This window comes from Alosa pseudoharengus, unplaced genomic scaffold (assembly GCF_046254945.1).
Source record: "Alosa pseudoharengus isolate Yale_2024_CS ecotype anadromous, Long Island Sound unplaced genomic scaffold, YU_APseudo_1.1 YU_APseudo_1.1_scf_6, whole genome shotgun sequence".
NCBI classification, from domain to species: Eukaryota; Metazoa; Chordata; class Actinopteri; order Clupeiformes; family Clupeidae; genus Alosa; species Alosa pseudoharengus.
In genome coordinates, this window is record NW_027468848.1 from 4580466 (window position 1) to 4594897 (window position 14432).

Below are 14432 nucleotides of genomic sequence, written 5' to 3' on the forward strand. Positions count from 1 at the left end.
TCACATGAAAAAATATAAAAAATAGGCTTAAAAATCCGTTATCCATTCTTTAGGACGGCACAGTAAATGGGTTATTGTTGCTTATTTTGATTTTCAATTGAGCACAGTTACGGTTTTCTGTTCAGAAGTTAAAAATTGAAATGATGCGTCAATTTTCTAATTTCCCTTTTTTGCCCTTGTGGTTGGACTGAACCACGAGCACCGGGGGGAGAACACCATCTAGCTGGGCCAGACTAGATGGTGGAAGAGAGCGCCGCCTGAAGTTGTTTGTGATTTTGACATTACTTTAGAGATTAAGAACTAAAACAAGGCATGTTAAACATAACTTTCAGCCTATGTTGAACATATCTACAGTAGGCCCTAGCCTATATTTGAATACCATGGCCATGCCATACCAAATAATTCCCCAAAGCAGAATGCTTTGCTATCGACGTCAGTCTTGGCTATACCGGGCTATACAGGCTACCCCAAGCACTGTTTGACATGGCATTTTTGCTTATTTAATGCTTTACACTAGACTAGGTTTCATTAGGCTAAACGAAGACACAACAGTGAGCCTAATTTATCAGTTTATCCATTTATTAATTTCAACAGCAAATAGCCTACATTGGCCTGTAGGCTAGAGCTCAAGTCCATTGGTAATGCTCATGTAGGTCTTCAAAGCCTCCCAGAACATAGGCTAGAACACGTAGGCCTACTCATAAGTGTCAGGACGCAGCAATGTCTCCCTCTGCATCTAAGGTTCTGATCTCGAGCTGACATTATCAATCGCTTGGCACCTTGATGCAAGCTGAACTGTGTTTGATAGCCCTCTATCTCTACATCCGCTGATAAAATGTGATTACAACACCGCGCGCTAATATGTATCAGCCCACCCCCCCCCCACGCGTGGTTCAGCCCAACAAAAACAGTAAAAAAAAAAAAAAAACCCGGCAAAAATCCAATATTAACTGAATTTTACTTTTGTTTCCAATCCAGTTTCTGTTTTCTTTATCTTGCGTGACTAATGACACATTTAGAAAATAGCAGCAACACCAGTTAAAAAAAAATTGAAAATTGGATTATTGAACACATTTTTTATTTGGATCAAATGGATGGAGCAAATAGAACAAAGCACTGCAAAGCGTTACACGGACCGTGTTGAGTTTTATGTTGTTTATTCTTTCTAACGATGCTGCCTTTCTTGGCTAGGACTCAATTGGATGTGAACCAATCTCAGTTGGAAAATGTGACTTAAACAAAGGATAAATAAATCAAATGAAATAAAATAAAAAGTGTAGTAGTCTCGCTGGTTTAGTAGCCTATGTGTTTACCAAGTTTGAAATAAGGATTCTGTAGAACTGGGCATTATTGTATGGACATTCATTTAGAGATCAAATAACTCAATCCCACCCATTCCTGGCATTTGCGCCAAAAGGAAGCATCACTGTATCCTCACATAAGGAGGTATGGTATGCACGGAGCTGATTTACCCAATGGGTGTGGTTTGCGCTGCATTCCCCTAAGGCAGGGATGGGCAAACTACGGCCCGCGGGCCGGATCCGGCCCGCCAAGCACTTTCATCCGGCCCGCCGAGCATTTCATTTAGGCTAGTTATCAGGCTGCTCGCTATTTTTTTCCTGCGATAGACGTTGGTTAGCTTTACTGCAAACTGCTTTTCACTCTCCTTAGATAACGTTTACAATGTCAATGTCAAAACATCATGTTAAATAGAGATAACATCATGTTAAACTAAGTTAACTCTTAGTTATCTCCTTTGCAGCAGATCTAACGTGAACATATGCAATCCATTTAATTGGGAACGCGTCTGCACTCACGAGAGGGAGAGAGAGCCGCATGTTCCAGCTGGCTTGTGATTGTTGATAATTGATATCTCCTCCTTATAAGAAAGTTTTAAAAGGAAATCATGAAGGCAACAGTAGTTCCCACTACTGACCATTTAAAAACTGTGAGAGGGCCCAGCCGTAGGTACAGCACTAGCCATAGTGGAGCAGGCAGAAGATCATTGAGAAATAAACGTGAATAAAAGCGACTGTCTTAAAGCGATAGTGTACAATTTATACATTTGTTAAACAGCATAAAATTAGCAGTATTTTTAAAACAAATTAGCAGTATTTAAAAACAAATACTTTTCATACTAAATTATAGGCTATAAAAAATGTATTTTTTTAGGCGTGTGTCGTGGGGGGGGGGGGGGGTTGTGTGGCCCGCCGGCCAATTTTCAAAACCCAATGTGGCCCTTGAGCCAAAAAGTTTGCCCACCCCTGCCCTAAGGCAATGCGCAGGCGCATGGCGCTTAATTGTTTTGCTCTTTTCAAATCTAAGTGGGTCTTAAATGTCATATCCTACTATTTAAACTATTCGTTGAAGGACGGATTTGGAATATAAACGAGATTTCTGAATTAGGAAAAAGCAATCTATAATTCAAGATGTTCGAGGAGACTTTTCAAAACTTCACGATAAATTTCAACGCTTTAAACCCAAAAGTGACCTTTTCGGGTGGAGATGTCTTGTCAGGTCAAGTGCTGTTTGATCTCACTAAAGAAGCAAAGATTCAGTCCATAATGATGTCGATGAAAGGTAAAGCTAGCGTGTTATGGCACGAACAAAATCGGGGTCCTGCTACCGGTCGTCGTGGTGGAGTAGGAAGAAATAGGAGAAGACAAGGGGCAGCCAGAGGGAGAAGGAGAACATACTCCGCCGACTTAGATTTCTTCAATCTCTCCCATATCGTGATGCAAGCTAACGATGGTAGGTTGTGCCTGTCTTTTGTTTAGTTTCAGACTTTACCACGAGTCATGCTAGGCATAGCCTAACTTTTTCTCAACATTGCTTGTTTGTTTACAGCAAGTGGTCACACCGTCTTACCTCCGGGGAAGCATGTGTTTCCGTTTACATGCCAGCTTCCACAAGGGTAGCCTAGACCTACGCCACCCTTTTAATAAGACGTTCTGCCATTCTACTTGAAATGAATAAAGATGTGGTAACATAAACATCTTTCCCCTCAAACAGTGACTTCCCTCCGTCGTTTAACGGGACGTATGGGAAAATTCGGTATTCCATGGTTGTCGCCATACACAGACCTTGGCATTTGGCTAAAGAATTTGATACGGAGGTCCAGTTTGCCAGCCGCACGGATGCCAATCATCCACATCTTCGGGTGAGGAATCTTGTTGTTTTATGATAACAAGATGTCAAGAGAGTCAGACCAGAAACCGAGGTGAAGTTAGTTTGATATTTGATATTCGGATATTCGACAGATTTTCAAAAAAAAAATGTATGCGGCCGGTTTCACCCCGTGTTTGCAGACAATGTACAAACAGATGACCTGTCTACTTGCTCCCAGCCGACCTTAGGGACCGTCTAAAAAGTACCTTCTGAATTACCTTCATAGTCTTTTTTGTCAATAGCTTTGACATCATGTGACCTAGTGACTCCAAACCAATGCAGAATATTTATCCTATATGGGACTCATCAGACACACCTCTTTTTATAGTCACTGTATGCACACTGTATTTTATATGAATATTTTGTAAAAAAAATACATTATATCCTATATGAATGGTCCTCTTTTTTCAATACCTCCCAAGTCATGTGAACTAGTGACTCCAAACCAATGCAGAATAGTTATCCTATATAGGACTCATCGGGCACACCTCTTTTTATAGTCACTGTATGCACACTGTATTTTATATGAATATTTTGTAAAAAAAATACATTATATCCTATATGAATGGTCCTCTTTTTTCAATACCTCCCAAGTCATGTGAACTAGTGACTCCAAACCAATGCAGAATAGTTATCCTATATAGGACTCACTGGGCACACCTCTTTTTATAGTCACTGTATGCACACTGTATTTTATATTAATATTTTAAAGAAAATACATTATTTACCATAAGAAACAGTCTCCTTTTTTTCAATACCTCCCAAGCCATGCGACCTAGTGACTCCAAACCAATGCAGAATAGTTATCCTATATGGGACTCATCGGGCACACCTCTTTTTATGGTCACTGTATGCACACTGTATTTTACATTAATATTTTAAAGAAAATACATTATTTCATATAAGAAACAGTCTCCTTTTTTTCAATACCTCCCAAGCCATGTGATCTAGTGACTCCAAACCAATGCAGAATAGTTATCCTATATGGGACTCATAAGACACACCTCTTTTTATGGTCACTGTATGCACACTGTATTTTATATGAATATTTTGTAAAAAAATACATTATTTCCTATATGAATGGTCCTCTTTTTTCAATACCTCCCAAGTCATGTGAACTAGTGACTCCAAACCAATGCAGAATAGTTATCCTATATAGGACTCATCGGGCACACCTCTTTTTATAGTCACTGTATGCACACTGTATTTTATATGAATATTTTGTAAAAAAAAATACATTATATCCTATATGAATGGTCCTCTTTTTTTCAATACCTCCCAAGTCATGTGAACTAGTGACTCCAAACCAATGCAGAATAGTTATCCTATATAGGACTCACCGGGCACACCTCTTTTTATAGTCACTGTATGCACACTGTATTTTATATTAATATTTTAAAGAAAATACATTATTTACCATAAGAAACAGTCTCCTTTTTTTCAATACCTCCCAAGCCATGCGACCTAGTGACTCCAAACCAATGCAGAATAGTTATCCTATATGGGACTCATCGGGCACACCTCTTTTTATGGTCACTGTATGCACACTGTATTCTACATTAATATTTTAAAGAAAATACATTATTTCATATAAGAAACAGTCTCCTTTTTTTCAATACCTCCCAAGCCATGTGATCTAGTGACTCCAAACCAATGCAGAATAGTTATCCTATATGGGACTCATAAGACACACCTCTTTTTATGGTCACTGTATGCACACTGTATTTTATATGAATATTTTGTAAAAAAATACATTATTTCCTATATGAATGGTCCTCTTTTTTCAATACCTCCCAAGTCATGTGACCTAGTGACTCCAAACCAATGCAGAATAGTTATCCTATATAGGACTCATCGGGCACACCTCTTTTTATAGTCACTGTATGCACACTGTATTTTATATGAATATTTTAAAGAAAATACATTATTTACCATAAGAAACAGTCTCCTTTTTTTCAATACCTCCCAAGCCATGCGACCTAGTGACTCCAAACCAATGCAGAATAGTTATCCTATATGGGACTCATCGGGCACACCTCTTTTTATGGTCACTGTATGCACACTGTATTTTACATTAATATTTTAAAGAAAATACATTATTTCATATAAGAAACAGTCTCCTTTTTTTCAATACCTCCCAAGCCATGTGATCTAGTGACTCCAAACCAATGCAGAATAGTTATCCTATATGGGACTCATCAGACACACCTCTTTTTATGGTCACTGTATGCACACTGTATTTTATATGAATATTTTGTAAAAAAATACATTATTTCCTATATGAATGGTCCTCTTTTTTCAATACCTCCCAAGTCATGTGACCTAGTGACTCCAAACCAATGCAGAATAGTTATCCTATATAGGACTCATCGGGCACACCTCTTTTTATGGTCACTGTATGCACACTGTATTTTATATTAATATTTTAAAGAAAATACATTATTTCATATCAGAAACAGTCTCCTTTTTTTCAATACCTCCCAGGTAATGTGACCTAGGGACTCCAAACCAATGCAGAATAGTTATCCTATATAGGACTCATCGGGCACACCTCTTTTTATAGTCACTGTATGCACACTGTATTTTATATGAATATTTTAAAGAAAATACATTATTTACCATAAGAAACAGTCTCCTTTTTTTCAATACCTCCCAAGCCATGCGACCTAGTGACTCCAAACCAATGCAGAATAGTTATCCTATATGGGACTCATCGGGCACACCTCTTTGTATGGTCACTGTATGCACACTGTATTTTACATTAATATTTTAAAGAAAATACATTATTTCATATAAGAAACAGTCTCCTTTTTTCAATACCTCCCAAGCCATGTGATCTAGTGACTCCAAACCAATGCAGAATAGTTATCCTATATGGGACTCATCAGACACACCTCTTTTTTATGGTCACTGTATGCACACTGTATTTTATATGAATATTTTGTAAAAAAATACATTATTTCCTATATGAATGGTCCTCTTTTTTCAATACCTCCCAAGTCATGTGACCTAGTGACTCCAAACCAATGCAGAATAGTTATCCTATATAGGACTCATCGGGCACACCTCTTTTTATAGTCACTGTATGCACACTGTATTTTATATGAATATTTTAAAGAAAATACATTATTTCATATAAGAAACAGTCTCTTTTTTTTCAATACCTCCCAAGTCATGTGACCTAGTGACTCCAAACCAATGCAGAATAGTTATCCTAAATGGGACTCATCAGACACACCTCTTTTTATGGTCATTGTATGCACACTGTATTCTATATGAATATTTTGTAAAAAAAACCACATTATTTCCTATGTGAATGGTCCTCTTTTTTCAATACCTCCCAAGTCATGTGACCTAGTGACTCCAAACCAATGCAAAATAGTTATCCTATATGGGACTCATCGGGCACACCTCTTTTTATGGTCACTGTATGCACACTGTATTTTATATGAATATTTTGTAAAAAAAATACATTATTTCCTATATGAATGGTCCTCTTTTTTCAATACCTCCCAAGTCATGTGACCTAGTGACTCCAAACCAATGCAGAATAGTTATCCTATATGGGACTCATCGGGCACACCTCTTTTTATAGTCACTGTATGCACACTGTATTTTATATGAATTTTTTTCAATAAAATACATTATTTTATATAAGAAACAGACTCCTTTTTTTCAATACCTCCCAAGCCATGTGACCTAGGGACTCCAAACCAATGCAGAATAGTTATCCTATGTGGGACTAATACGACACACCTCTTCTTATAGTCACTGTATGCACACTATATTTTATATGAATATTTTTAAGAAAATACATTATTTGCCATCATGAATGGTCTCCATTTTTCAATACCTTGCAAGCTTTTTTCTCGCTAGACATCACAGATCAACATAGAACTGTTCTGCTATGTGATAATAATCAGACACATGTCAATGTGAAATAATATTTTGCATAAACTATTATATTTAATTTTTTTAAAGAATCATATTTATTTCCTATGGAAAACAGCTTTTTGCTCAATAGCTGCCATATAAGGGGTCCTAGACAACACAGATCAATACAGAACTGTTCTGCTATGGGGTACTTATCAGACACACCTCAATATGAAAAATGATTTGGCTTCTACTGTTATATGGAAGGTATTGAGAAAACACAGTTTCCATAGTCTACATCACTTCCCTTGCGGGGGGGGGGGGGTTATTGAAAAAGGAGACCATTCCTTATAGGAAACGATGTATTTTCTTTAAAATATTAATATAAAATAGTGTGCTTTCAATGGTTATAGGAAGAGGTGTGTCTGATTAGTCCCATATAGGGTAACTATTCTGCATTGGTTTGGAGCCACTAGGTCACATGGCTTGGGAGGTATTGAAAAAAAGGAGACTGTTTCTTATATGAAATAATGTATTTTCTTTAAAATATTAATATAAAATACAGTGTGCATACAGTGACCATAAAAAGAGGTGTGCCCGATGAGTCCCATATAGGATAACTATGTTGCATTGGTTTGGAGTCACTAGGTCACATGACTTGGGAGGTATTGAAAAAAGAGGACCATTCATATAGGAAATAATGTATTTTTTTTTACAAAATATTCATATAAAATACAGTGGGCATTAGGGTTGGGTATCGTTTGAATTTGAACGATTCCGATTCCAATTCCGATTTCTTATTTCGATTCCGGTTCCTAGCGATTCTCGATTCCAATTTTTTTAAGAGGCTGGGTCAAAAAAAGTTTAAAATAAAAAGATATTTTAAATGAGCTAGCTAACCAACGGTCTTTCTCAGGGTATCTGCACATTTTCCAAGTGCAAATTTAAAGACTTTTAAGACCTTTTCACGACATCTAAATCAAACTTAAGACTATACCATGGCAAAAAGATATATATGACTGTTTATGCAATAGTTTTTTTCCCTAATAATTTTAACCCCCACCCAATTTTGGATGTCTACAGAAGTTACCAAATATATTTTGTCGAAAGCAAAATAATTGTGTGTGAATTACCTTCAAAGCTATAAATGCCCAATTTTAGGGTCTGGGCTGCTTGCTTTTGAAGCTGGCTGTACATATTTGGTTGCTTACTGCTGAGGCTGACTGTTCTTCACCTGTGTCTGTAGTAGCCTAGGCTACTTGCCAAAGACATGTGCACTGGACTGGATTCCCTTCAATATTTTTTTCAAAGTTAGACAAAGCTATTTACATATTTTAATAAGCCTACTTTATATAATTTACACTATGTGCATCTATTGTCCAATATGCAGCACAGCAAATTAAAGTTAATCCACTACTTTACATTTTACATGTTGTATCTAAACCAACCAAAGCTTGACTACATTGTAAAACCATTGACTTGTTTTAAATTAATTAAGAGACAGGTCCTCCTCGCATGATCCTGCTGAAAACCGCTGGTTTCATCTCAAGCACGCACGTATTATGAACACACGTTTTTTTTTTATGTAGCCAGTCGCCGACATTCCAAAAATATCTGCGGTTTTAGTTCACAACTTTTGCGAAGTAGGCCTAGCCTAAAGGGAAACGCTGGCAAGCAAGCTGCTGGCAGATATTACTAGGCTAGGCCTCCTCCTGATTGCGAAGCACTGCACATAATTTGACCAGCAGTCTTCGCGTCCATAGTCTGTGAAACGATGCTGCGTCCGAGCAACGATTTTAGATGCCAAGCGCAACTCCAAAAAGGAGAACAAATGAGCGTCCGGCTTGAGGCTGCGCCGGACGCCGGACAGGGCTTTTAAAATCCATATGTCCGGCCTAAATTCGAACGTATGGCCAACCTATCGCTTTTTCTTTCTCTTGCTCATTCTACCGTAGGCTTCCTCATTCCACATAGGCTACCTGTATATCTCTCTGGCCTCAGCTACACCACGAAAACGTCAGGCATATTATTTTGTACATATAGGCCTACTGTATTATTACTGTTTTCACTCCTTTAACCACACCCGTGAAAAACATCTTCACTCTGCAACCACTACACTTCCTTCCGTAGCCTAATAGCCTAGTCACTTATACAATTGCGTTTTAAATACACGAAACTAGATTGAGACATCACTCGCTCTCTTGCACTCGCTGGTGGTCCCATACGCACATTTAATACCTCTCTTTTGAAAATTCAGTTTTATTTAAGACTTTTTAAGGATCCGCGGGAACCCTGCTTTCTGAATGAAATAGTCTGACCTTCTCCATGAATTTTAATTCTATGAACTATGCGCTTCTTCGTTGGTGTTCAGCCGTTTCTTCTTCTTGCTGGCAGACTGGGAATCGAAACTAGGAATCGAAATTTAAACTTTTGAACGATTCCGGGAAAATCGCAAAGATAGTCCCGGTTCCAACCAATACTCGATATTCGATACCCAAGCCTAGTGGGCATACAGTGACCATAAAAAGAGGTGTGCCCGATGAGTTCCATATAGGATAACTATTCTGCATTGGTTTGGAGTCACTAGGTCACATGACTTGGGAGGTATTGAAAAAAGAGGACCATTCATATAGGAAATAATGTATTTTTTTACAAAATATTCATATAAAATACAGTGTGCATACAGTGACCATAAAAAGAGGTGTGTCTGATGAGTCCTATATAGGATAATTATTCTGCATTGGTTTGGAGTCACTAGGTCACATGACCTGGGAGGTATTGGAAAAAAAGGAGACTGTTTCTTATATGAAATAATGTATTTTCTTTAAAATATTCATATAAAATACAGTGTGCATACAGTGACTATAAAAAGAGGTGTGCCCGATGAGTCCTATATAGGATAACTATTCTGCATTGGTTTGGAGTCACTAGGTCACATGACTTGGGAGGTATTGAAAAAAGAGGACCATTCATATAGGAAATAATGTATTTTTTTACAAAATATTCATATAAAATACAGTGTGCATACAGTGACCATAAAAAGAGGTGTGTCTGATGAGTCCCATATAGGATAACTATTCTGCATTGGTTTGGAGCCACTAGGTCACATGACTTGGGAGGTATTGAAAAAAGAGGACCATTCATATAGGAAATAATGTGTTTTTTTTTACAAAATATTCATATAGAATACAGTGTGCATACAATGACTATAAAAAGAGGTGTGTCTGATGAGTCCCATATAGGATAACTATTCTGCATTGGTTTGGAGTCACTAGGTCACATGACTTGGGAGGTATTGAAAAAAGAGGACCATTCATATAAAAAATAATGTATTTTTTTACAAAATATTCATATAAAATACAGTGTGCATACAGTGACTATAAAAAGAGGTGTGTCTGATGAGTCCCATATAGGATAACTATTCTGCATTGGTTTGGAGCCACTAGGTCACATGGCTTGGGAGGTATTGAAAAAAAGGAGACTGTTTCTTATATGAAATAATGTATTTTCTTTAAAATATTAATGTAAAAAACAGTGTGCATACAGTGATCATAAAAAGAGGTGTGCCCGATGAGTCCCATATAGGATAACAATTCTGCATTGGTTTGGAGTCACTAGGTCACATGACCTGGGAGGTATTGAAAAAAAGGAGACTGTTTCTTATATGAAATAATGTATTTTCTTTAAAATATTCATATAAAATACAGTGTGCATACAGTGACTATAAAAAGAGGTGTGTCTGATGAGTCCTATATAGGATAATTATTCTGCATTGGTTTGGAGTCACTAGGTCACATGACCTGGGAGGTATTGAAAAAAAGGAGACTGTTTCTTATATGAAATAATGTATTTTCTTTAAAATATTCATAAAAAAAATACAGTGTGCATACAGTGACTATAAAAAGAGGTGTGTCTGATGAGTCCCATATAGGATAACAATTCTGCATTGGTTTGGAGTCACTAGGTCACATGATGTCAAAGCTATTGACAAAAAAGACTATGAAGGTAATTCAGAATGTACTTTTTAGACGGTCCCTATGGTCGGCTGGGAGCAAGTAGACAGGTCATCTGTTTGTACATTGTCTGCAAACACGGGGTGAAACCGGCCGCATATTTTTTTTTTTGAATATCTGTCGAATATCCGAATATCAAATATCAAACTAACTTCACCTCGGTAGACCACCGAAGCAGAAATTTGCTTTACATTTAATTAAGTTCAACCAGTTAGCAGATGATATTGATGTTCTGTTGTTCTTGGTGTTGGTAGATGCCGCTCACAGGGTCTAATGCCAAGACGCTCTGCTGTCTTTGGTGCACCAGTGGACCAGTGTCCTTAAACGCCCAGGTGGAGAGGAAAGGCTTCAGCCCAGGTAAGTAGCCTACACAAGGGGAGAATAGCCACCGGTTATTTTGTCATAACACAATTATTACATGTAGGCCCACTAATCCCCTGCCTCGCCCATAAATGTCAAATGCCACACCTGCATCTGTTCAGACAGGAAAAGTGAAAATGTGCGTGAGAGAGACAGGGAACATTGTAAAGGGCATGGATCAAGGAACAAATAATATGTAGAAAGGATTTCTTTTTCACTTTGCCATTTATTCGTTATTGCAGTGTATTTAACTTGAGGTCATCAAGTTATTGTGAAATCGCTACATTAACTGTGCAATGCATATGGAAAAAAAGAATGAAATTATAATTAATTTGTGTTATTACTTTTGAGTATCAATATATATGACTGGTGTGTTATTTTTTTTTGCAGGAGAGACAGTGAAAATTATTGCAGAAATTGGTAACGCCTCCAGTCGCACAGTGACGCCGCATGTTAAACTGGTCATGGAGCAGATCTGCTACACCTCCGGGAGGGCGAAGAGGAAATACGTGTCAAGTGTGAAGTCGAGTAAAGACGGCCAATCCATTGGTCCCAACACCACGGATGTACACAGTGAGATCATGCTTCACATCCCAGAGAATGCTGCCTTAACCATTGCCAACTGCCAGATCATTGACGTTCAGTACTATGTTATGGTAAGCATGAGCTCAGAGCTAAGCACAGCCAGCCAGTTTACATCAGCCATATGTGTGATGTGCAGATGTAGAGGTCAGTCTCTTATCAGCCATATGTGTGATGTGGAGATGTAGAGGTCAGTCTCTTATCAGCCATATGTGTGATGTGGAGATGTAGAGGTCAGTCTCTTATTTGCCATATGTGTGATGTGGAGATGTAGAGGTCAATCTCTTATCAGCCATATGTGTGATGTGGAGTGGTAGAGGTCAGTCTCTTATCAGCCATATGTGTGATGTGGAGATGTAGAGGTCAGTCTCTTATCAGCCATATGTGTGATGTGGAGATGTAGAGGTCAGTCTCTTATCAGCCATATGTGTGATGTGGAGATGTAGAGGTCAGTCTCTTATCAGCCATATGTGTGATGTGGAGATGTAGAGGTCAGTCTCTTATTTGCCATATGTGTGATGTGGAGATGTAGAGGTCAGTCTCTTATCAGCCATATGTGTGATGTGGAGATGTAGAGGTCAGTCTCTTATTTGCCATGTGTCCATCTATCTATCCATCTGTCCTTCTGTCTCTCATATTGCAGCTGTCTCTGAAGATTTCCCGCAGTTCAGACCTGGAAGTCAAATTCCCCATTGCACTGTGCGGCATTCCCTTCAATCCCAATCAGGCCCCTACTACTGTCCAACCTCAGAGCCAGCACACTGGACAGTACCCAAATCAGCAACCTGGCCCATATTCAAACCAACAAGCAGCTCCGTACCAAAATCCACCACCAGGTCAGTACCAAAATCCACCACCAGGTCCGTACCAAAATCCACCACCAGGTCCATACGCAAATCAACCACCAGGTCCATATGCAAATCAACCACCAGGTCAGTACCAAAATCCACCACCAGGTCCATACCCAAATCAACCACCAGGTCCATACCCAAATCAACCACCAGGTCCATACGCAAATCAACCACCAGGTCCATACCCAAATCAAACACCGGTCCCATATGGAAATCCAGCACCAGGTCCATACCCAGGCCAGCAACCAGGCCAGCCTCCAAATCAATATGCGGCTCCAAACCTTGCCCAGAATCCAGGACTGTACCCACCAGCTGGTTTCCAGGGTTAGTATCACAATTAATACCCATCACCTTACCTGCAGGTCTCCTGTTCTGGGTCCTCCACCTAAGTCAACGTTGACATCTGTTACAGTGCAGAGGAGGATGTGTTGTATCAGTTGACATCAGGTAGTATAGAAGCCAAGTTTGCAGGTTGTTTATAGATGAGTTATTGATTGTATATGAAGGAGGTTATCCAAATAGTTACACTGTCTTCCTGAAACAGACGTAATCACCCTCTCTTCCTGTTCTCACTGCATGAGAAAGGTAACATTTTCTGATTCATATCTAAGGACATATCTTGTTATCCTGAGACTTCTTGGACTGAACTCTGGGGTTGATAACCATATAAAACATATTTACTTGTCTGTGTAAACCAGCGACATAACTGGATGCTTTATTGTACTTCTTTTTGTACAATCTTTTCTTTGCTTTATACATTTCTTCTTGAATGGAAAATATTTTATGAATTTTATGTTACATTACCTGAAAGTGTACTTTATGAAAAAGCTTAACAAAGCCACACTCAAACCAATGCTATACTTGATTTTATAACTTTTAACTATAACTTTTTTTGTGCTTTTTTCATTTTTATGAATGGTTATGGCTATGGAATTTAGCAGACACTTTTGTCTAAAGCAACTTACAAAATAAAACAATAGTTAAAATTTAACAGTAAACAATTTAAAAAATGTAGTAACTACATTAAGAAAAATTACAATAGTAACAATAATGTCAACGCAATATCAACAATCAATAATGAAAATAAACAATACCATAAATATACAAACCATAAATGATAAGAACCACTTAATTAAATTAACATAATTAATTATGTTCATATATGTTTATGTATGCAAATGTTTTATATGTATGTTTATTCTTACTCTGTTAAACATTGTTATTTTGTAGTACATAGTAATAGTACTGTTATAGTAATATTAATATTAGTAATTTTAGTAATTAGTAATATTAGGGCAGCCGTGGCCCACTGGTTAGCACTCTGGACTTGTAACCGGAGGGTTGCCAGTTCGAGCCCTGACCAGTGGGCCGCGGCTGAAGTGCCCTTGAGCAAGGCACCTAACCCCTCACTGCTCCCCGAGCGCCGCCATTGTAGCAGGCAGCTCACTGCGCCGGGATTAGTGTGTGCTTCACCTCACTGTGTGTTCACTGTGTGCTGTTTGTATTTCACTAATTCACGATTGGGTTAAATGCAGAGACCAAATTTCCCTCACGGGATCAAAAAAGTATATATACTTATACTATA

The 14432-nt window shown here is 38.2% G+C and overlaps 1 protein-coding gene across 1 annotated transcript; it reads left to right on the forward strand.

Moving 5' to 3' along the window:
* The first annotated feature begins 2359 nt into the window (after positions 1–2359).
* On the forward strand, positions 2360–13568 carry LOC143105808 (arrestin domain-containing protein 3-like). The gene is made up of 6 exons (XM_076269916.1): positions 2360–2751; positions 2848–2914; positions 3013–3160; positions 11309–11411; positions 11805–12070; positions 12640–13568. The coding sequence occupies exons 1-6, from the start codon at positions 2430–2432 to the stop codon at positions 13174–13176; spliced, it is 1443 nt and encodes a 480-aa protein (XP_076126031.1). The 5' UTR covers positions 2360–2429; the 3' UTR covers positions 13177–13568.
* The last annotated feature ends 864 nt before the right edge of the window (positions 13569–14432 follow it).

What these genes read in the sequence shown, in the direction of transcription:
- LOC143105808 (XM_076269916.1), top strand. Translation starts at nt 2,430, where the DNA reads ATGTTCGAGGAGACTTTTCAAAACTTCACGATAAATTTCAACGCTTTA. An exon ending in CGTGATGCAAGCTAACGATG is followed by an intron (nt 2,752 to 2,847) that starts GTAGGTTGTGCC and finishes GTTTGTTTACAG; the next exon opens with CAAGTGGTCACACCGTCTTA. An exon ending in ACGTTCAGTACTATGTTATG is followed by an intron (nt 12,071 to 12,639) that starts GTAAGCATGAGC and finishes CTCATATTGCAG; the next exon opens with CTGTCTCTGAAGATTTCCCG.